Genomic DNA, 22,476 nt, shown 5'->3' on the forward strand with positions numbered 1-22,476 from the left:
ATCCCGCAAGGTCTAAAACAGTATCAGTGGATGAGTTTTTTGCATTGACTGTACTCTTAGACCTTCCGGGAATTAGACCTTCGACATACTACCAGATTAGACCCTCAGCAACAAGTACAAACTGCAAAATGTGTGTCGAAGGTCTAAATAGACCTTCCGGGAATTAGACCTTCAGCAACTGATCCGTCTAAACGTAGAGCGTTGGAGGCAACCGTAAGGGAAGGGGAGAAGAGGGTGAGCTTACTTACCCTGTGGTGCTGAAGCCTAAACCATCTTTTCCTGTGTTCCTCTTGAGCCCATGACATGACTGAGTGACATGCATGCCCACGAGAGATTCCACATAAAGGCTGTGGTCCCATGAAGTCTGAGGCTGACGCGACATTTGCTAGCCTGTCAGCCACCTCATTCCTTTCTATCCCTGAGTGCCCAGGAACCCAACAGAGTGTTACCTTGTTGCGCCTGCTCAGGTCGCATACTGCAGATAGGCAGTCCCAGACCACCTTGGAATTGAATTTGTAGGAGTCAAGAGCTTTGAGCGCAGCCTGGCTGTGTGTAAAAATGGAAATGTTGATATCCCTGAAGCCCAGCCTCAGGTTCTCCCTAGCACATTCCATTATCACAGTCATTACGGCCTGGAACACAGTTGGAGGAGTGCCCACAGGAAGACAAATGTCTACCCTGTTCTGCACTCCATGAATTCCAGCCCTTGTCCCACTTCTTACCTTTGAACCATCAGTATACCATTAAAGGTTGCCATGTGGAAGAGGAGTCCTACCCGACAGCCACTCATCTCTGGATGTAAGAAGGACGGTTAATGATCTGGCGAAGAAGAATTAAATTGGCATGTGGTCTGAGGGCATTTTAATGCCAAATTTAAGGCTAGTTTGCAAATCTACACGACACGCTCTTTCCAACGAGACGTCAATGGTCAAAATCGGTTAAGAAATGGCGGAGGAGTTTAAAGGAGAAAATTCGTGTTGGCGTATTAATTATATAGATGTAGATAGATATAAATACGAATATTGACATTCGCTTTGGGACAAACGCTTGGAAAGCCACAGCAATCCGTAAATGGTCAAGCGGCTGAGCGGAAGCGATATAGTAAGCATTTCGTTTGCAAAATAGTGTTGGTAACAGCTGGCGAGTAGTCGACGACGGCAGCGAATCGAATACCGATAACCGATATCGAACGGCGATAATGCTCTAGTGGCAGATCGCAAAACCTTTCTTTGACAGTCTATATTTACTCTATTGTCTATGATATTACTTGCATAAACTAATTATAATTCTGACCCAAAATCTGAGGGCTGATATTTATGACCCAACTCAAAGGAAAAGTCTGGGCCGCAGAACCATAAACCCCCCTGGTTACCTGTTAAAACTAAACTCGGATTTTAATTATTTATCTGTTATTGAATGATATCTTTATCGATGAGCATAATTTCCCATGTTCCCATTCCAAACGTTTTAGCATATAAATTATGTGTACTTCAACACACAATTCAAATGAAAATAACCTATCGTTGCTGATTATTTAAAACCTGGACAAAAAACATTATTTTTTTAAAAGATCCTCTTAAAAATCATAAAATAGGCCTACTTTTTGAAATATTTCTGTTTTGATTATTTAGGTTTAACTGATGACTAATTGTTATAGTTTGTGACCAGCTGTTCCAAGCCTCCATTGCTCGGGTTTGCTCACCTAGAGCCACCATTCTCCATCCGCTGTGTGGAGGTAGGGGATGACGAGGACACTGGTGACACCATTGGTAAAAACCTCAACTAATCTAGTTCTGAAACAAAATTCTTATTTATCATTCCTTAGCTTTGGTCTTATGTCATGCCTCTAAATAAATCTATCCTGATCGATCCTGAGTCAATAACAAAAAATGTATTTAAATCAGCAACAACTAAAAGTTGTTGTGATGATAGCAGTAGACTATATGCCATAAATTAGCTCTGAATTAACTCTTTTTATTTGAAGCACTTGTAAGTTTAGCGACCTAGGCGAAGCCACCGTTGGATAATGAGTCAGGTTGATATTTTTTGTTATACAGCACTATTCTGTAAGCTAAGTAAGTATATTTCTCACTATGAGCGTAGCGAACAAACTTCAACCAGGACGTGATTGAGCCATGCGAACAAGATAATCTTGAAAATTAAGAAGTTAAACGGGGCAAAGCCCGCGGGTTACAGCTAGTTATATATAAGTTAGATTAATAAATGAAGTAAATTATCATATGATTTTGGAATTTTGTCTTGTAACATAGGTTGGCTCAGACATTGTTTTCTATTGATTTATTATATAAGATTTTTTCATATATTAGGTTTTCTTTTTGGATTTGCATTGTATTGAGTATATTTTCAGGATCTATTGTAGAATAGAATAGAATAGAAACGTCTTTTATTTGAAGCGGTTTTCATTTTATGGTGGCTATACATGTAGAATTCTTCTTTATTAAATAAATCATTTGTCTTTGTTTGGTTTGAATTCAATTACTGATAAATTTTGTTCTATGTTTTGATATTTATGTTTAGTCTTTATAGTGTTTAGGTATTATAGTGTTCTGCTGTGGTATTATATTCTGGTCCACGCCATATGATATAATACCTCCGTTTGACCCTTGTCAAACGGAGGTATTATAATGCCACCATTATAATATGTTTCGCATTATATATTTTTTAAATAAATTTTGATTTTTTTGAATAAGAAATAAGTGATTTATAAATAAGATGATTTTTTCCCTAAAATTTTTCTTTTCTACCTTAAGCTACATACCAAGTTTTATAAAGATCGGTTGAAAAAATTCAAAAATAAAAATGTTTGTGTACAAATTTCAAAATGGCATATATTTGGTTAACAAAGCGATTTTGGAAAAATGTTATTCTTGATTTTCTCTTTATTTTGACCCAAATAACCATTTCCCGGAGTTTGGCTGCTTACTTACGGGACATCTATACTTATAAAAGGCAAAGCCCTCACTGACACACTCACTCACTCACTCACTCATCACTAATTCTCCCACTTCCCATTTACCTAGGAGGCTGAAATTCGGTACACCGATTCTTTGGGCATTAAATAGGAAAACTACATAGTTTTTATTCTGATCGGGCATTCGGGCTCCACCCCAGTGGCTCTGGAGTTTCCCATGTTAACCTTATGATTTTTCATATTATAAGGAATTAATGAATCTTAACAGCTGTTTCAATTAAACAAGTTGGTTCTGTTCTATGATTTTCAATAGCATTAAAGTTACAAGGATTACCAACAAGGTGCAGCACTATTATTTTTTTTTATTTATGACAACAGCTAATTTGCAACCAAAAGGTGAGCGAGCGTAGCGAACGAACTTCAACCAGGACGTGATTGAGCCATGTGAACGAGCTCATCTTGAAAATTAAGAAGTTAAAGGGGGCAAAGCCCGCGGGTACAGCTAGTTCTGTATAAAGTATACTCTAAGACAGACATATTCACTGTTTCTAATATCATTACAAATACTTGGATAAAGGCCTTAAGTTCTGTTGGCCCACTTGAGCTGAGAAATGCTTTTTTAGTTAGTTTTAGACTGAGCAGCAAAATCATCAATGAATTTTACCACAAATATTTGTCCTATAATTTCCTTGTTTCAATTGGAAACCATCAAACTATAGCTACATAGTGTATTTTTGTTGTGATACAAATATTTATTGTTGATTTGATTTTTTCCTGTCAACAGGAAGTGTGATTCGTGGATTTTTTACGATTCGCAAAAAGGACCCACAACATCGGCTCCCCACTTCGTCCACTTGCTTCAATCTGCTCAAGTTGCCAAACTACCAGCGCAAGAGCACCTTGCGAGAGAAGCTGCGATACGCCATCACGAGCAATACAGGGTTTGAACTGTCTTAAATAGCTTGCGCCGTGGGACTAGGAAAATTTCAAAATGTTCAGGTCTAAAGTCTCAATCTTCTCTTACACCTAAGTTCAAGATATATGTATTTAAGTTACCTATTATTTATTTCCTAATTTAGTTGTCTTTTCATTATGATACATTGTACAAACATTAGTAAATTTAAATATTATTGACTGTGCTTACTCTTTGTTTCTAACTGTATCTATCTATGCTTATTACGTTATTTGATATAGGTTAGTTTTATGATTATAGTTTTAAAATAACAAAAGTTTTAAATATGTATAAAAATTTAAAGAGTGTTTATTTTCTCAAGGTATCTCATAGGTCACAATAGATGTTTGTATTTATAAGTTAAAACATGTTGTATCTGTTAATGTTATGTGTAAGTAATAGGATAGTAATTTCTCTTTATGTAAAAACAAAAATGGTTAATGTATATCTAAGTAGGATTTACCTATTAAAACTGGTTTACCTATAGTTTATAAAACTGTTCCCAATTAATTTACTTGAGCCAAAACGAAATTTTTTTATGTTTAAACTAAACTAAAAGTAATTGACAACTGTTCACTGTTGAGAGAAAAATGTGTCAAGAAGTACAATTTCACCTAAATTTTCAGGCTTTTTCATAAAATATATATTTTTTAGCTATGTTTTCTTGTCACAAGTTGGTGAATCTCTTAGTGTGGATTGTCTTTACTACTTACAGTATACTGTTGCCTATAAATCCTTTTCAGCGACATTTTATTACCAAAATCACAAGTCATTGCTACTGTTGAATGCCATTAACATTAGGTGTATAGAAGGATTTTTACTTTGCTTGAATACTTTTAGTATTTATGTGTTTTAGATGTAAACAGTTTACAAGATATCCTTGTCTTTTAAGCCTCTTTCGTAGTTCAATTTTCAATGGGAACCTTTGACTATTGATAGAACAATCAGCATCAAGTCAACAATGGGTGGGATTGAGAACTATTACTTTGAAAAAATTGATAAAAATGTGTAGCTGGTATCCTTACTTCCAGTTGTTTATTTTTAACTTACCATAGGGATAAAAAAAACTACTAGATCTACACAACAATACAATTATCTGGAAACCACTATGAGAACCACTATTTCACTGTAGGATGACATAAAAAATATTTTTACCACATTATAATTTTAATAGGTTTGTTAATTATAACTGCCTGCAAAGTAAGTGTGGAGTTTTAACACGTTCGCTGCGGCCCACCAAATGGCGGGCGTAGCCCCAGTGCGGCGCAGTGTCGAGCGGATCTGTTTTGCTTTCAAATATTTCGGTCTGATGAATAGCAAATTAAGTGCGGTGATGTTCTGCGTTACGACGAGTGTCGACGTAGTTTGCTGAAACACTCACAGATAGCAGCACTGTCTGGAACCAGCTGGTCCCATTGTATTGCCAATAGTAGGGAATAGGAGGGAGAAAAAGCAGGACAAAAAGTTTATTTCTAAGCTTACCAGAAGGGGATTTTACGGGGGAAATTTACTACCAACCTATACCACAATAAAGCACCCATTCCTAGTTAAACGCAGACATAAAAATACCCGTTCTTCCCGGTAGGCTGCTGCTCAGAAACTTAATGGAATTTAGGCAATGCCAGCACTCACCGGTGAGTGGCGCACAGCAAATGTGTAAAAACTTATGTAAAACACAAACTAATTTATATAACACAGTTTAAAAAACAATTGGGTCTTAAACCTTTAACACTTAATGCCATTTGTGAACTCCGTTATACGTTTTAGGATCTTCTAATACCTATAATTACTGCAGATCCGCTTTAGTAAATGTCCCGCTGAGGGGGGCACAGATATATTTGGAGCCCATAGCGTGTCACATGTAACCCATGGGCCTGAATTACTGTGAATAATGCAACATATTTATAATCTATATGACTAAATAAATGCAATGTAAATCTTTACGTGATGTAAATGAATAGTTTTTAAAGCATACGTTGTGGAAGGGAGCAATCAACCTGTTTACTCATATTTACACCTCTGAATGAATTACATGATTTTATACACTTTAATCCTTTTTGCCTATTGATTGATATAGATTGAATGTATACAATTTTATGTATATATGAATTCAGTGTTGGTAATAAAACCATTGTATTAAAAGAGTAGGATTGAGCTTATATTTTAGAAAAGAAAGTGTTAATATAGGAATAAGATACACTCAAGTATCCAAAGATGAAGTTTATTTTCTGAGTAGTTGACTGTGAAACAATTTGACTGATAGCTGGTTAAGACCGAGATTTTGATTCCAATCACACATATTTTGTTACACAAAATTTAATATGATAGATATGTCTAGTCTATTTTTTAATATGCAGCCTGTAGTAAGTTATTTGTCTGTGATATGTTGTTATAATACACTCTTTCCTTGAAGTCTTTGTGTTCTTGTACCTACATATTTATTTCATTGGCGGCAACGAGAGTGCAGATAAGCTGGCAAAAAAAGGTGCAAGCATGCCAATCTTTGGACCGGAGCCATTCTGTGGCATTAGCAAAGCTACCGCCATAGACAAAAAGAATGAAATATAGACTGTCAGCTGTGCAGTGGTTTCCATGGTTACCATAGGTTCTGGCGCACACCACTGGGAGCGCTGTGTAGTTACGTAGCGCTTAGGCCATAACTACATGGCGTCCCAGCGGTATGTGCCAGAACCTATGGTAACCGCAGCACAGCTGACGGTCTATATTTAATTCTTTTTGTCTATGGTACCGCTAAACATGCAATCAACAAATGGTCCAGGGGACAACACCTAGAGCGTTGGTGTAATTATCCTGGAAAATCACTTGGCAAGGAATTGCTCTCACAACATAGCACCCTCTTCACTCCCTGGCTGACAAAGCTGGGGGGAGAGTAAAAATGTAATTTAATTCAAATAATTCTGCTCTTGAAATAAATAAGTAGTTCAAGGTCTATTTCCGACATGACCAAAACTTTGCAAACAAATACCGGTACCCAAAAGTAATACACAATAACTACAAACAACAGAACTAAAAGTACACTTGGTGCAACCGACAGACGGCAAGTGCCAGTTGTATGTGAACAGTCACATTGGGCCGCTACACCCACTACTCCGGCCGGCTTGTTTACCTGACTCCGGCAGCCGGCCTTCGCCGAGGGGGCACCCGTCATCTCTCGGCTACGTGTGCTCCCGCTATCTCCGCCTCCGAACCCATATCTGTCCCGCCATCTCCGAATTCTTGAGTGACCCTTATAATCCACTGCCTGCGTTGCTAGCTGTCATTTCAAGCAGTCATTGTCATCAAGCCCCGCCTCCTAATTACCTCCCCTCCATAGTATAAATAAATCAACCCTACGTATGTCATTTAATTTTTATCCAAATGCTGAATTTGTGTCACAAACGCTGAATGTTTACAGCTGTTACGTTAAGCAAATGGTATTATAGCAAAAGCTTTAGTCTAGAATATTAGCGTCGGCTGCTAGACTTTTTAAAAATTAAAACTTAATTTCTAAAAAAACTGAAACCCTAAACTAAAATTATGGCTTTGACATTCCCTAGTTCTAAAAATTATCTTTCTTTCAACACAAAAATCGTGAAAATCCGTTAAGTGGTTGATTCAGAATCGTGAAATAAAAAAACCCTGTCACGTTTTAATATATCCCCCCCCCCCCCCCTACGTTGGCCTGTCCTACGTACGGGAATCGACTAGTCAGTTAAAATTGTGTTTAATTCAGAACAGCTAGCTATGCATTTTAAATCCGATAATTTGAAACCCGTGATACAGTTCTTGGGAGCAGAGAATACGATTTGATTTGTATATAGAGCAATGGTCTTACTTATCTCTGTGGTCTACTTATATCTACTAATCTTACTTGTTTCCTATAATCGATGACAAAATCATAGACTAAATAAAATAACCTCATAGATCTATAGAATATTTTACCATACAAGTATTTTTAAACCAAAGAAATTATACAAACTGGATATTTTACTATAAATTCTTAAACAAAATATTCAATATTTTAGCGGTGTTTAAGGGAGGCGGGACTTCGCCCTCGCGGAAAGTATGAACGCAGGTAGTAACCGAGGATTTTAAGGGTCACTCTGAAATTCGGAGGTGGCGGGACATGGAGGTAGCGGAACGCGGAGATAGTGGGAGGTAACCCTCGACTAGTACCCGGCAGCCGGGTAAGGTATGGGTAAGGTCATATGTGAAAGGTCCTATATACTTCTCCACCCCATTGCCGGTTAAACGACACCCGACACCCGACAGCCGGGTAGATGTGAAACAGGCCGTAGAACGACGGGAGAGGGTTCACATTAAAGGTCTCAATCCTGTGACGGCGGGAAAAATAGTGAAATTCCCTAAATTTAAACACAAAATCAGATGTAACGTAAAATGTTCTTCATAAGAATAGCATTAGAAACAAGCCATTTACTGCTGATTTTTGTTTACTTCAATAAAGCTGATCGTGATTTATCATCAAAGCCAGAAAGCAATATTACATTGAACTAGTGGCTTGTAGGGGCAATAGCCCCTATATATATACAGAGTGAGTTTTAAATGATTCCCCCCCTACTTTTTTCTACATTTCTTAAGATATCAACTCCGGACCACGTCAGATCATTGTAGAGTAGTAAGTACTTCATTTTGACTGGGTATACAATTTTGGCCGCCATCTTGGATCTGCCATATTGGATACAAAGTTTTTTTTTTCAAAAGCAAAGGTAAGGTTGTGACCCATCGTTTCAAACTAGATTTTTACGCTGAATACGATGCTGCAATCCGTTTTTAAAAATCTTGATTCGTTCTAAAGTTATGAGTAGGCCTACTGTTTAAAACTTTATTTTTAGCCAATTTTAACATTGTGCAGTTACAAACTAAGACCATAATCGTATCCAAGTGATCATAACCAAGTGAAAATAGGTTGACAATGACTGGTGGTGTATACTTATCTTTATCTAGCTCTATTTTACGATTATAGTCTGAGTTTGTAACTGCACAATGTTAAAATGGGCTAAAAATAAGTTATAAAATGTTTCCATAACTTTAGAATGGATCAAGACTTTTAAAAACGGATTGCAGCATCATATTCAGCGTAAAAATCTAGTTTGAAACGATGGGTCACAATCCTACCTTTACATTTGAAAAAAAACTTTGTATCCAATATGGCAGATCCAAGATGGCGGCCAAAATTTTATACCCAGTCAAAATGAAGTACTTACTACTCTACAATGATCTGACATGGTCCGGAGGTGATATCTTAAGAAATGTAGAAAAAAGTAGGGGGGGAACTCATTTAAAACTCACCCTGTATATATATATTCTAGTAATTATTTTGTACAAATTATTAGTCTCATGGGTTACCCTACCTTGAGTTATCATTTAACATTTTTGTATTTTATGATATGTAAAATAGTTATTACATACCTGCATAATGCATTTTGATGTCTGCTCTGTTTAAAATAAAAATTCCAAAGGACATGCGGTGTGTTTATAATATAAACTTTCTAATCATAATACAACTAAGGAACATTTTCCAATATCAATCTTCATGACTATTAATTAAATCTATCTAGATTTCTTTAAATATAGACAAATTAAAACACATAGGGATAATGTCATCATCCAAATTGTAAAATGCTAATTCTATAACAAAATCTCTCTGAAAACAACATTTGTCGTATAGTATCCATTTTGGTCAATTCCTTGGTCTTCATTTGGTTCCACACTGGGTTTTTAAATAAATGCCAACTTTTGTGAAGGTTCGGCCTTGCACCACAATTTCACCAAATCAAATTGCGCAATGCACCACAATGAAAGTACCCATCGTTCATTGGTCCTATGCTGTGCAATGGAATTTCATTTAAAAGTGGTAATCTATACAAAGGAATAAATTTATGTTCATCCGATGCTCATTTATTCTTCTTCCATTAATATCGTGCCAAATCTGGCACCTGTTGTTCTCATTTCGAGGAACAATACATATCTCTGCATGGTGGTCTTCCGACATTATACATTATTACTGTGCAAATAAGAACAATCCATTTTAAAGTATTAAGTTTAAAAGTTTATAATTGTTTGTTCAAAAGATTTTATCTAATTTTCACTCCGTGTTGCTTACTACTTCACTATCAATTTTACAATAACAAAATAATCCGCATTCAGGTGTGGTTATATTTTTTTCAATTTATATAATCACAGCTGTGTTTACACTAAATAGAAAGACATAAAATTAGATTCCCATGTAATTTAAATGTGAATTATTTTATTCCGTAACAACCTTTTGGTTCATAATTAAGATACCCCCGCCGCAGCAAACCTGCCGTCTAAGCGAATTTCCATTTGGCCGAATTGATTTTCAATTGATCTATTTAAATAACATTAGGTTTAACGAGTACCTAGGTTTGCTGCTACAAGGAAACTAATAAAGTAGTGTGTTTTTAGTAAAATATTGATAGCTTACTATAAAATAAATAAATTTGCCAAGTTTGATCAAAATATATCCATAAACAAGCAAACTACAACATTTTACAATATTCTCCATAAGAATAACATGGGAATTTTAAATTTACAATTTTTTTAGTTTTCTCCGTAACCAATAACCGTACAAAAACACTTTGATATACTGAATTGTTTGTTTTTTTAAGCTCTTTAAGAAGGTTTAGAGAAAAATTGGGAAATTTTGTGTTTTGAGGGTAAAAAGTGAGAAAAACCAATTTTTACCCCATAAAACCCTGTTCCCATGGTCCGATCATGCTGGATCGCGAACTCATTCAAGTTTATCCCGCCTTACACCTTCAAACCAAATTTCGTCAAAATCGGATAAAAATTACTCAAGTTATCGAGTTCACGGACACATATATATATATATAAATCTATATATATACCTATATATATATATATATACATATATACAAATTTGAACGAATGGTGTTTTTGGCCTCTGGGGACATTAAAATGAAAAAGTAAATCGGTCCCGGGCCTAAGTCTTACCATGAGACCTACGGTAATAGCTACTTCCCTATAGGGAAATTCGCTAAAAAATGAATAATTTTCCCCAAAACTTCATAATCAGACCTTTAAAATGAGACCTCTCCCAGCTTTCTACGCCCTCCCGTTCGCTCACAATTTCATTGTAAAATTTTGGGCTTACGGAATTAGATATATAGATAGATAGATGAACACTTAAGAATGCTGAAGTATTTAATACTAGCAACAGAGCCCGTTGTGGTTAAATACAATGGTCTCTAGTAAAATAATGGTTATGAAATCCATACACCACTTTACTCACTAATATTAATAATACAGATTAAGCACATATCAGAATCACACGCTTAACATAAGGAACACACTTTAAACACAAATAAATGCAAATTGTAAACAACAACATTAAATCAATGAAAAATCAATAAGCTGTTCAATTTATTATAGGCCTAAACACATGTTTCATATGATTAGATTATGCATTTGTGGTAAACCAATTATTGCCATCTATAAAAAGTATATTGGTTTTTCTTTTCCGAGTTCGTTTGGCTCTTCTACCTGACCGATTTTCATAATTCTGGTTTTAAAATAAAGCTATGCAAGCACATATTTATCATCAAGTATCATCATTATAATTTATCTAATGTATTAAACGACAAACAAAATTTGTTTTACACGAAAAAATCAAATTTATATTTAATATAAATTTGATTTTTTCTATTTTTTATTTTAATTAAAGATGTATTCCGGCAGTCTAATTACATTACCCTATATGTTTTTGTCTAAAACCCTTTAGTGAAATACCAGCTTTCATTTGAGCTACCTATTGAATTTTAAGATCGGACTACCTAAAGCACACTGCTGAATCGTGAATCAACAATAATTATAATCATTTTAGTAATTTTCTGCAATTAATTATACGTAACTCTATTTTTTTTAAGTTATTTTATATAGTTATTTTATTATTTTATACTCAATAAAGGCAGCCTCATAGTAAAAATGTAATCAGAGAAGTTGAAATTCGTTTAGTCTGCAGGTTTGCTCCGGCCCATAGATAAGATCGGTCTAGTAGAAGTGTAGATTTATACAAAGTTTAAAAAAAAATTCCCTTACTCAGTATTTTCTCATTACTATAAATTCGGATGTTGCTTAGCTTTTTTTTCAAATAACTTTTAAATGGCGAGGAAATCTACCAAAGTGGAAGGTGATATTCTGAAAGAGAATAACATTTCATACATATTAATACCATCCACTTCTTGAAAATACTCAAAAAACGCAGCAAAAAGTCGCATCCAAATAATAAGTGTGAGAACACAGTTTTCAATGTATTTCTTATGGAGAACATGTTTTTTTTAATGTTTTACCGGTACCATAAATCATGACAAAACAAACCTTCATAATTATTTGCAAATCTACATGAATTGAGCTTTCCAACGACCCATCTATCTATATATATAATACGCTAAGCCGATTTTTGTAAACAGAACTCCTCCCTCATTTTTGGACCGATTTTGATGATTAAAGTGTCAAATGAATGGCCCTGATCTGTAGTTTTGCAAAGTCTTTTTCGTTTCTTGAAATCTTTATTAGTTTGGGCAGGATCCTCCACCAAAGTTGGATTTTCTCCCATAAGATTAACATGGGGGAATCTAAATATTTAATTGGAAACTTTGTCTCCATGAATTTGAGAGAACGACTGGGCGTAGAAACTTGGTAGAGGTGTCCAAAGAAAGGTCTTGGTCCCTAGATGAGTTACCAAAATAAAAACTAAGTGAATCCCGTTAGGGCTCTGCCCCAGAAGCCCTTAAAGATCCCTCCACAGATTTGTTTACATTTTGTCCATGTGGATAATACTTTTTAATGAAACAGCTGTTAATTTAAAATTGTATTTTAAACAACACACATTTATTGGGAGTTACTGAATTGTCCAAAAGAAGTATTTGCAATGTTATTTTCTGATTTTAAAATTGATTTTCTTCTGTATCATGTCATATTTTGCAATATAACGTTCCATTACGAAATCAGTGGAAAATCCTTTTATCACAGTAGCCTAACTGTTATTTAACAATTATTTCTTATTGAACTATCTTATATCTATTGTACGGGGTTGGTGTCTGTCTTTTTCACCACTTTTGGCTATATTTTATCATACTATAAGATTATTGCCATACATGTTTTAAATCATTGGAAAAATCTTCGATTGTGTAATAAAATGCAAAATAATACAAGTGCAGAAGTGTCTTATTAGCTTCAACATCCCCCCAACCAATTTCCCAAAACTATGCTTGAGGGTTATTTATTGGCACAGAAGTACGATATGAACTGACGTGACGTGACGAAGGAAAAATCAAACTTGCACTGCAACGGATGGACCTCCCTTTTAAAGTCAGAACGTGTCTTTTCAATAAACAGATATTTTTCTCAAATAAAATCATAGATTAATCTTTATTAGACAGATGAAATCGCGGAAGTTTTAACTACAAAAGATCCACCAATATGATTTTAATACTATTTAAAGGTTCTTCTAAAAGAAGATGTACCAGTTAACATACTAATAATAACTCCGATGATGTACAGTATGGGAAATATTTTATTCATTGAATGATCAACCATATTTGGCAACTAATGCAATTAATATCATTATTGTTTTTACACTTATTACTCTTTAAACAATGCTAAATGCTCAAAATATGTATAATTTCACTCAATTTGTCGCAGTTATATCAGTTGCAAGCCTTGAAAGTAACCGTCGATTTCGACGGGTTTCACCTAGTTAATTAATAAAATCGGTCCAGAGAGAGAGAGAGAGAGAGAGAGAGAGAAATCTTTATTTTACAATCATCAAGATTGAAAATGGTGTCATTACACAAAATTAGAAAAGAGTATTATGATCTTGCTTTACACAGAGTCATTCTTCCAGTTCTTAAACTCCTCGATGTTATAGAATGGGCGTGACAGCAACCAAACAGACAGGATCTTCTTCAGCTTATCGGGATTAGTCCTCTTCACCTCATCCGGCAGGACATTAAAGAGCTTTGCTCCGGCGTAGGTAGGCTTCCGTTGAAATCTTGCCGTACGATGTGCTGGAAGGTTGAAGTTTGAGGCATTCCTAGTGCGGTGGGAGTGGACATCTCTGTTTCGTTGCGGATCTGCTGAGACAGCCAAACAGATCACCTCCAGTAAGTAAATATTTACCACAGTTAGGATCTTCAAGTCTTTAAAGGCCTCTCTGCAGCTGTCCCTCCAACCAAGACCAGCAATCATCCGAACCGCTTTCTTCTGGATGGTGAGCACACGCTTTAGATTGCTCTGCGAAGTGGCGCCCCAAAGAACAATCCCATAGCGCAGCCGGCTCTCAAACAAAGAGTTGTAGGTTGTCATGACAGCTTCCGGAGTACTTATATTTTTCACTCTTCGGAGAGCAAATAGAACACTACTAAGGCTGCTGCAGAGCCCATCCAGATGTCCCCACCAAGTCAGCGCGCTGTCGATCACCACCCCCAGATGTTTTGTGGCCTCAACCCGTTCAATATCGGGGAAATCAGACACCTCCTCCCTCAGCGTTCCAAAGTTGAGCTGCTTGGTCTTGGATTCGTTGAACACTAGGTCGTTCATATTGCAGAACTCAACAGCCATGTTTAGGGCAATGAACGATTCAACTTCAAGCTTTTCTTTATCCTTGTTTGATGTGATGAGCACCGTGTCGTCAGCGTACATTACCATGTTGCAGAAAGGACTTGTGTAAGCGGGAAAGTCGGCCGTGAATAGAACAAACAGCACAGGGCCTAAGACTGATCCCTGAGGGACACCTCTATTGACTGCAAGTTTGCTGGATCTCACAGCGGTGCATATATTGTTCTTGGTTTGCTTGATTTCCACAACTTGATCTCTACCATTTAGGTAACTTTGAAACCATGCAAGGGCTCTCTCCTCAAAGCCAAGGGCAGTGAGCTTGGCCAGGATCAGACTGTGACTGAGGCAGTCAAAGGCCTTACTTAGATCGAGAAATATGCCCATGACGGTTTGGCCCTCCTCAAGCCTGTCTATCACATCCTCAACTAGAGAAACCAAGGCGGTAGATGTGGATCTATTGCTGATGAAGCCATGCTGTTTATCCAAGATGATGCCATTCCTCTCCAGGTGGTCAACTATTCTGGACAGAACCACTTTCTCCATCAACTTTGAGAAAGTTGAGACCAAGGAAATAGGCCTATAATTGCCCAGCTCGTATTTACTTCCCGACTTGTGAAGAGGGACCACTTTGGATGACTTCATTTTCTTGGGGACGTGGCCTTGGTTGAAACTAAGGTTGATAATATGGTTTAGAGGCTCTATAAGTTCCTCATGACATCGCTTCAACATCAACGAAGACACCTCATCCAGCCCGGAAGAAGTTTTGTTTTCCATGCTGTTGATTATCTTGACAAGTTCCTTCTTCGATGTAGGAGTGAACACTGATGCTGGATATTCAAACTGCCATTCATGGGATTGGATGTGATCCGTTTTCTCAGTCTGTATTTTCTTAAGAGTCTCTTCTGCAATAGACGTGAAAAAGGCGTTGAACTCATTAGAGACATCAACAGGATCATCAATGACTGTTTCGCCTATGTTCAGATGTGCTGTGTTTGAAGGTTCTCTCTTTGGTTGCCTTTCACTGTTAATAATTTTCCAGACCGCTTTACTTTTGTTGTTGGACTCTGAGATGTAGGTTGCATTGGCTGCCTTTCTTAATGATCTCAGTTTTAAGTCATAGGACCTTTTTAACTCATTAGCTATTTCCCTGTCTTCATTTCTCCCACTCAAGATGTAGATGTTGTGCGCTTCGAGGTACTGTGTCTTCAGTAAGCCAGCCTCCTCATCAAAAACATGTTTAACAGTACTGCGAGGTTTCGCTCGGGATCTCCTAACAGGGCAAGCTGAGTTTAAAGCGAGCGTCACAGTCGTGATGAAATTGTCGTAAGCTTCTTCGACGTTGCCACATTGTAGCACTTCATTCCAATCTTGTTCAGCAAGAAGAATCTTCAGATGTTGTAAAGTGTCATTGTTGATGTGTCTTAGGGTTGCCGTCATAGGCACACTTTCTCTGATTTCAGGCAATAGGTTGAACAGTTGTCCTGTGTGGTCCGAAATTCCAGTTTGAGCCACCTGAAAATCCACTTCACCCAAGCGCTGGGAGGAGATGCAGAACATATCGATGGAAGACGATGTGTCCTTGGTGATCCTGGTAGGAGGAAGTTCCAATCTCTGAATGTCATAGGTCGCTAGAAGTTCATTGAGAAGCGTCCTCTCATTGGATGGTTGAAGATGGTCAACATTGAAATCCCCGATGATAACGGTAGTGTTGTTGGCTGAAGTCCACTCGTCTAGCACGTTCGAGAGTGTCTGCAGAGCAAGAGAGAAAGATTCCTTATCATTCTTGGGAGGGCGGTAAACACCCAGAACATTCAAGCGTGACTTCTTGCTTATAACAAACGAAATGGCTGTTACCTCACAAATCAAAGGGGTGCTGAAGTGCTCAAGGTTTAATGAGATTATATCATTGTTTATGCTATCATGTTTGTATATGGCCACACCTCCCTTCATCACATTGTTCCTGCTGAAAGCCGAGACAAGACTGTAGTTGATAAGCCTGGTATTAGCTATGTCATTCTCGTTTTGGCCATGTTCGGTGATCACTACTAAATTTGGATTCGTTAAGTGGAGTAAATGGTTCATTCTTTCAATTTTATTACTGATCCTGTCTGTATTTTGGTGGAAAATAGTTAAACCTTTGGCATTTTTCTCGCTGAATTTATAAAACTTCTCTTGAACCCTGTTGGGTTTTTTAACTTTGACTTTATCTTGTGGCTCTGTCCTAAAAAATAATGATTGTCTTCTACGATTTCGACTGCTGTGTCTAGATTGGATTTATCTTTCACTGACGGAGATAGAACTAGTGGGAGTTGATTTTCTTCATATTGCGGCTGTAGTAGTTGTGTTTCTTTGCTGGGAAGGACACGAATTTCTTCTTTGATTTGTTTTAGAAATTCTTCAATGTTATTGTTGAAAAAGTCTTCAAATGTCTCTCCCTCAAGAAGAAGCTTGGCGCTAATTGGCGGCTTCCTAAGAGTTCCAATTGCAATCTCTTGCTCTTCGCAAATAGGTGGTGTTTTACAAATTTTGTGTGGATTGACACTTTCATAATCTGTGCAGGAAGATTTTTTAGTGTTTGCTTCCAAGGACGAGAGCCTTTTTTCCATGAACAAGTGGCTATTTGTAAGTCTATTTAATTGTGCTGTAAGATTGTTCAGAACATCACTATCTATTTCCTTGGATTCACTTGGGCTTATTTTTAATGAGTGCTCTTCCTCGGAATACCCGTTGTCATTTTCTAGCTTCTTTAGTTTGTGTTGCAGCTTTTCAATTTCGTCTTCTTTTGCTTTTAAAATTTTTATTTGTTCATAATCATGATCTTCATAAAAATTACGCACCGTTATTTTCTCTTCCTTAACTCTTTCAAGTTCCCTATCACTGTCTTCCAACATTTGCATTAGCTGTTCTTTTCTTATCACTAGTTTGTCATTGATTGATTGCAGATCCTCAATTTCCATCATAAGCGTTAACAGTTTATTGTCTTTCTGTAAATTTTCAGCCTTTAAGTCACTTATCTTTTTTAGCAAAGCATTGCCGACTTCACCAGCAATTTTCAAGGCATCATCGTCAGTAATAATATTATTGTCATCAGTGGCCTTTAGACTTAATTCTATTCCAAGTTCATCCAGAGTTTTTTGGGAAGCACTTGGAGTTGTAACGTCTAGTATTTCTGAGACCTCAGTGCTATCACAAACTCCAGTAGTCCAGTAGAACTCTAGATTTATAGTTGTACTGTACAAAGATTTTTAAAACTGAATCATATATAGAATAGATATATAGAACAAAAATAATAATAAATCAGTTCAAAGTATTAACTTGAAAATGGGTGTAGTAATTGTATTGGCCACTAGGCAGCACTGGTTTGGTCAGGAGGTTCCAGCCGTGTCTGCTAGGTAGCACTGCTAACGCTAACTGCTATCAATGCGCCACGCCTCCAATGACCTGCGCCTTCATAGTCACGTGGTTACGTCATCTGTTCGAAATGGAGGGCACAGGTAATTTCTGGTCTCAGTCTTATGGTGATTTTCGTGTAGAGCAGCGTGCGTCCCACCGTTTTGTTGTTCGCGATGCCAGCTCAAAAGTTCGTGGATAAACATTCTTTAAAAATATTAAACATGGAACCTACTGGGATTCCGCCGAATAATTCTCACCAGCATTTGATGAACGAAGATGGTGATAGTGTTGATACAGTGGTGCCACCGTTGTCGTCGAATTCAACAGATCCTAGAACTGGCGCGAAAAGAACCCCTGTTGAAAATCGTATTACTAAAAGACAAATTTTAACCGTCGTAGTTTTGTGCTTCGTCAACATGATCAACTACATGGACAGATATATCATTGCTGGTAAGTTTTTGACGACTGTCACCAGCATATAACCTAAAATCTGTGACGTACAAAGTGTTGTTTACCCTAACCTCAAAACTGAATGTTTTCTATTTATTTATTTATTCATATCAAGGATATGATGTTATTGTAGAGGTAGTTGCTTGCCAGCTTATTACTTTCTACTCTATAAAATTTTAAGACGAGCCACTCCAAAGGAATTAAATCAAAGTGATATATAAAGCGGTGACTTATATTCTACCATTTCAAATTGATTTCAATACAGTATTAGGCCCAGCGCACACGGTGTGACTGTTTTACACTACAGTTGTGTCTATTGTGCAATCAGTGGAGTGTCAATTTAGTGTTGTTACGTTGTTTTAAGGCCTTAAGTGCGCTTACTATGTCAGTCTCAGACGAAGAAGACGTTATTAGCCATTATCAATACCGAAGACAGTGAAGGGTACTGAGAGAGCATTGGGTTCACCTTTATTTGAGCAAGAATGTTAGTACTAGGCTGTTTGTAGCAGCTAGAGCTAGTCGGATAGGAAATTATAAACACTAATAACACTATACGGCCGTCAAAATACCACCAAACACCACAAAACACCTTGTGGTCTCGTGCAACTGAAGTCTGCAACGCAACTGCAACGTCGGGCCCACGGTTGCATGCAACTGGTTTCAAATGTTTTTTGAAATCGCATATTACCAGTTGCGTCGTGTGTGCTTCCCCATTGCAATACATTGCCGAGGTCACAAAACAAAAGTTGTAAAACAGTCACACCGTGTGCGCTGGGCCTTATGAACCGAACTAAGAACTTTTAGGCTAGGCCTACTAACTTAAGGCATTATGGCAGAGCATATTTTAAGGGATTTCCCCTTAAAATTGCCTATATTGAAGCATTATTGTGCGCATAATTGTTAGGTATGGAGAAAATTCCAAAAAATTGTAAAATTTAAAATTCCAATGTTATTCTTATGGAGAATAAAACTGTTGTAGTTTGCTTGTTTATGAACAAATTTTGATCGAATTTGGAAAATACATTAATTTCTTACTAATTTTACTACTACAAAAACACTTTATTTTTAGGTAGGCCTACCCTCTCTGTTGCAGCAAACCTAAGTACTGTAACTTACTTGTTAGTTGAGACGGGAGTATGTTTTATATCTATGGTTGAGATTACATAATAAATAAATAAAGATAGGCTAGGCCTACTTAATAATAAAATTAATAAAAGCAGAAATATAAAAAAAAATCATTCTTAGTAATTTCTATATCCGACCAGGGGGTAAAAATCTGGCCCGTACATCTTCAGTTGTCTAACCAACCACTAGTCTAAATGCTAAACTGTTGTCTAAACGCTAGTTATATGGACAGGGGGTAAAATTCCGGTTTTTATTGTTAATCTAATTAATCACGCTCTGTCTATTTTCGTTAAGTTAGACTTCCAAATCTGTGGGGGTAAAATTCCAGAGGGATAAAAATCCGGCGACCCAACAATCCAGCACAGGCTTACTTACCTCAAATCTGTCACTGCACGTTTCTAAGAGGAGATGTTGACCCTTTGTAAATTGTTTTTACATTACTTATTAATTACAACATGCTATCAAACATCCCTGTAAGTACCGGTAGTTAGCCATCAAAAAGTAAAATAATATGTTTAACCAATAGGTACCAAATAATTATGTCAGAAGCAAAGAACTTCTCCTGTTCAATTGTCATGAAAACAAAATCGTATAAACAAAATTGTCTGCAAAGTAGACTACCCAATTTAATTAAATTCTGGTTTTCAGGCCTTTAGAAATCTGGGTTTCTGGAATTGATAAAATTGTATGATAAATTATCTTATTATAGGCTGTTACCCACGGGATTCACCCCGTTTGACTTCATAAGTACCGTAAGATTGGTTAAGTTTAGATGAAATAACTTAGACCTAAACAAAACAGAATACAGTTAGACAAACAAATAATTACACCAGATTTTAATAAGGTAGTACCATAGATAAAACATACTCCCTTAGTAGATTTCTCATCCTTATGGAACAGCTGAAGACAATTTTATTGTTAGTTCTGTACGGTTTATGTAGAGGTCGTGTTTTGTTTACAATTTGTTTCCCGTTATTACAGCCATTTAAAACCTCGTTTAACCAAATAATACGATCTAATCATAAACAATAACCTGTCCCCTAGTTATATAACCAAACAGTAAAGCACAAATCAAGAAATTAACCCTAAAATAATAGAAACAAAGTTTCGTCGACACTAGCGCCCATGTGTCACGTACATGAACTAGACACGAAAAACGTGCTTCAAAATTTACAATGGGATGAGAAGTCTACTTGTGTTGGTTAGTCTATGGTAGTACCTTCTGTATCCAATAGTCAATGGTAGTACATTGAAATAATAACAAACAAATAAGTACAGCTGAGGTATTTTTAACATAAAAATAAGATAATGGATGGTTTTGCGCAAGGGTTCTCGTCATGACGAACATTTTAAGTACTGTATATGGTTTGTAGGGGTATGACTTTTAGTTTCCTCAAAAGTTCATGGGTACATTGGGATTTATATATGTTAGGCCTATATATTTGAAGACATTTAGGTGTTTAGCTGAAATGTCTTCAAGGTTTTTATTGAATCACATATGGTCAAATTGCAACCAATTATTTTATTGGTGTTCAGTTGTTACAAATATTATTGTTTTTCCTTCAATAGATATTGTACCTAACCAACTATCAGTAGGCCTACAGGATTGATTGTGAAAACTATGTACGGGAATGAAAATGGTATTACAATGTACTTTGTTGGAGTAAAGTGTTAGCTTACACCTACTTATAGGCATGTGGATTATTAGTTTTATTACAGTGGTGATATTATCCTTTGTTAACCTTTTGAACTATGGAGATAGATACATCATTCCTGGTAAGTCAATTTTGAACAATCGTTTGGTTAAACTCTTAAATTAGGTTAATGTTGGAAATTAGTGTGTATGAATGCCTTACCTTATTTCACTACAACTGGTACTGTATTTCAATAGTTTGTAAGACATTTCCCAACGTTTTTAGTTATTTTTATTCGTTCTACTTTCTTGTACAGACACAGGTTCAAAATAATGGAAAATATCTGCCTATTATTAATTTAATGTGTTGACATTTCAGTGGTTTGTATATAAATAATTTTAAATTATACCTATTGACCTTTGAAGAAAAAACTGACAAAGTTAAAATGAGACGATTGTTTAAGATAAGTTAGTAGGCTATTCAAATGAATAACTTTAAGCAAACAACCTTAATGTTTTTCCTGAAATGTCCTATTAAATTGGGGTTTTTTAAAATCCCTAAATACAAATAATTGTTAAGTAATAAAACGTACCATGTGTCTCGAGGCGATTCTATTCTAATCAAAGTTAGTCTAGCCAAAACACACTAAAGATGACTGCATTCGAATTAGTGATGTCCATATAAGTTTACGGCATTGCAACAGCTTCTGTAGGCCCAACTTACTTATATTTTAAAATTTATCAAACTATTGTATAGAATTGGCTATCTACATGGCGACTAGTTTCGGAGCCCTTAAAAGCCAAAATGTTTAAATTTCTATACGGTAACGGTACATGATACAGTGTGATTGAAAAGTCCCGGAACGGTGTAGTAATGTATTTTTTACCATTGTAGTAAAGTAATGAGACTTGCTTTATTAATGATAACCATAACTGTCTACTATTTTTAAAGGGTCGCCTCAATATTATCCCTATGGAATTTTACTCCCTGGACAGATATACAAATTAGTGAGATTAATTTTCTAATTTCAGTTTTGATTGAATATCAGAACAGTATACATGCCAGCCTATCTTAATTTATTTGTAACCTCCACTAAACTGGTTTTGCTGTTAATTTTGATATTCTAGTTTCGGGATCACACTTTTTTGGGCTAACTGTTAGTTAATACTGTATGTGTGTAAACAAACTGAGTAGCCCATTTGATTGATAATTGGGTGAACATTTCTTGAACGATTTATTATACGACCGTGCAAAAACAATTTATTTCGTTTCTGTTGTTTGTACTATGGCATGCCTTTTTTTCTTCAGGTACAAACCATGGGTTTCAATACAGTAGCCTACTCAACACTGTACCGGATGCCTAAAACTAC

The 22,476-nt window shown here is 36.3% G+C and overlaps 2 protein-coding genes across 12 annotated transcripts in view; both read left to right on the plus strand.

Annotated features, from left to right (window-relative positions):
• The window catches only part of LOC128996820 (ubiquitin-protein ligase E3B-like), a 72,510-nt gene extending 66,227 nt beyond the window's left edge, over positions 1-6,283 (plus strand). Inside the window, exons 20-21 of the mRNA XM_054422346.1 lie at positions 1,658-1,769; positions 3,717-6,283. Of these exons, the coding sequence (XP_054278321.1) occupies positions 1,658-1,769; positions 3,717-3,889 (285 nt within the window). The 3' untranslated portion in view covers positions 3,890-6,283. The remainder of the gene's footprint in view (positions 1-1,657; positions 1,770-3,716) is intronic.
• Positions 6,284-17,984: 11,701 nt separating this feature from the next.
• LOC128996897 (protein spinster-like) overlaps positions 17,985-22,476 on the plus strand; it is a 106,649-nt gene continuing 102,157 nt past the window's right edge. For all 11 annotated transcript variants that reach the window (XM_054422544.1, XM_054423095.1, XM_054422833.1 and 8 more), the window contains exon 1: positions 17,985-18,347. In XM_054422544.1, coding sequence (XP_054278519.1) covers positions 18,071-18,347 — 277 coding nt within the window. In that variant the 5' untranslated portion in view covers positions 17,985-18,070. The remainder of the gene's footprint in view (positions 18,348-22,476) is intronic.

Source organism: Macrosteles quadrilineatus, unplaced genomic scaffold, assembly GCF_028750875.1.
Source record: "Macrosteles quadrilineatus isolate MER2022 unplaced genomic scaffold, UCM_ALF_1.0 Scaffold_1__1_contigs__length_201487025, whole genome shotgun sequence".
Taxonomy (NCBI): Eukaryota; Metazoa; Arthropoda; class Insecta; order Hemiptera; family Cicadellidae; genus Macrosteles; species Macrosteles quadrilineatus.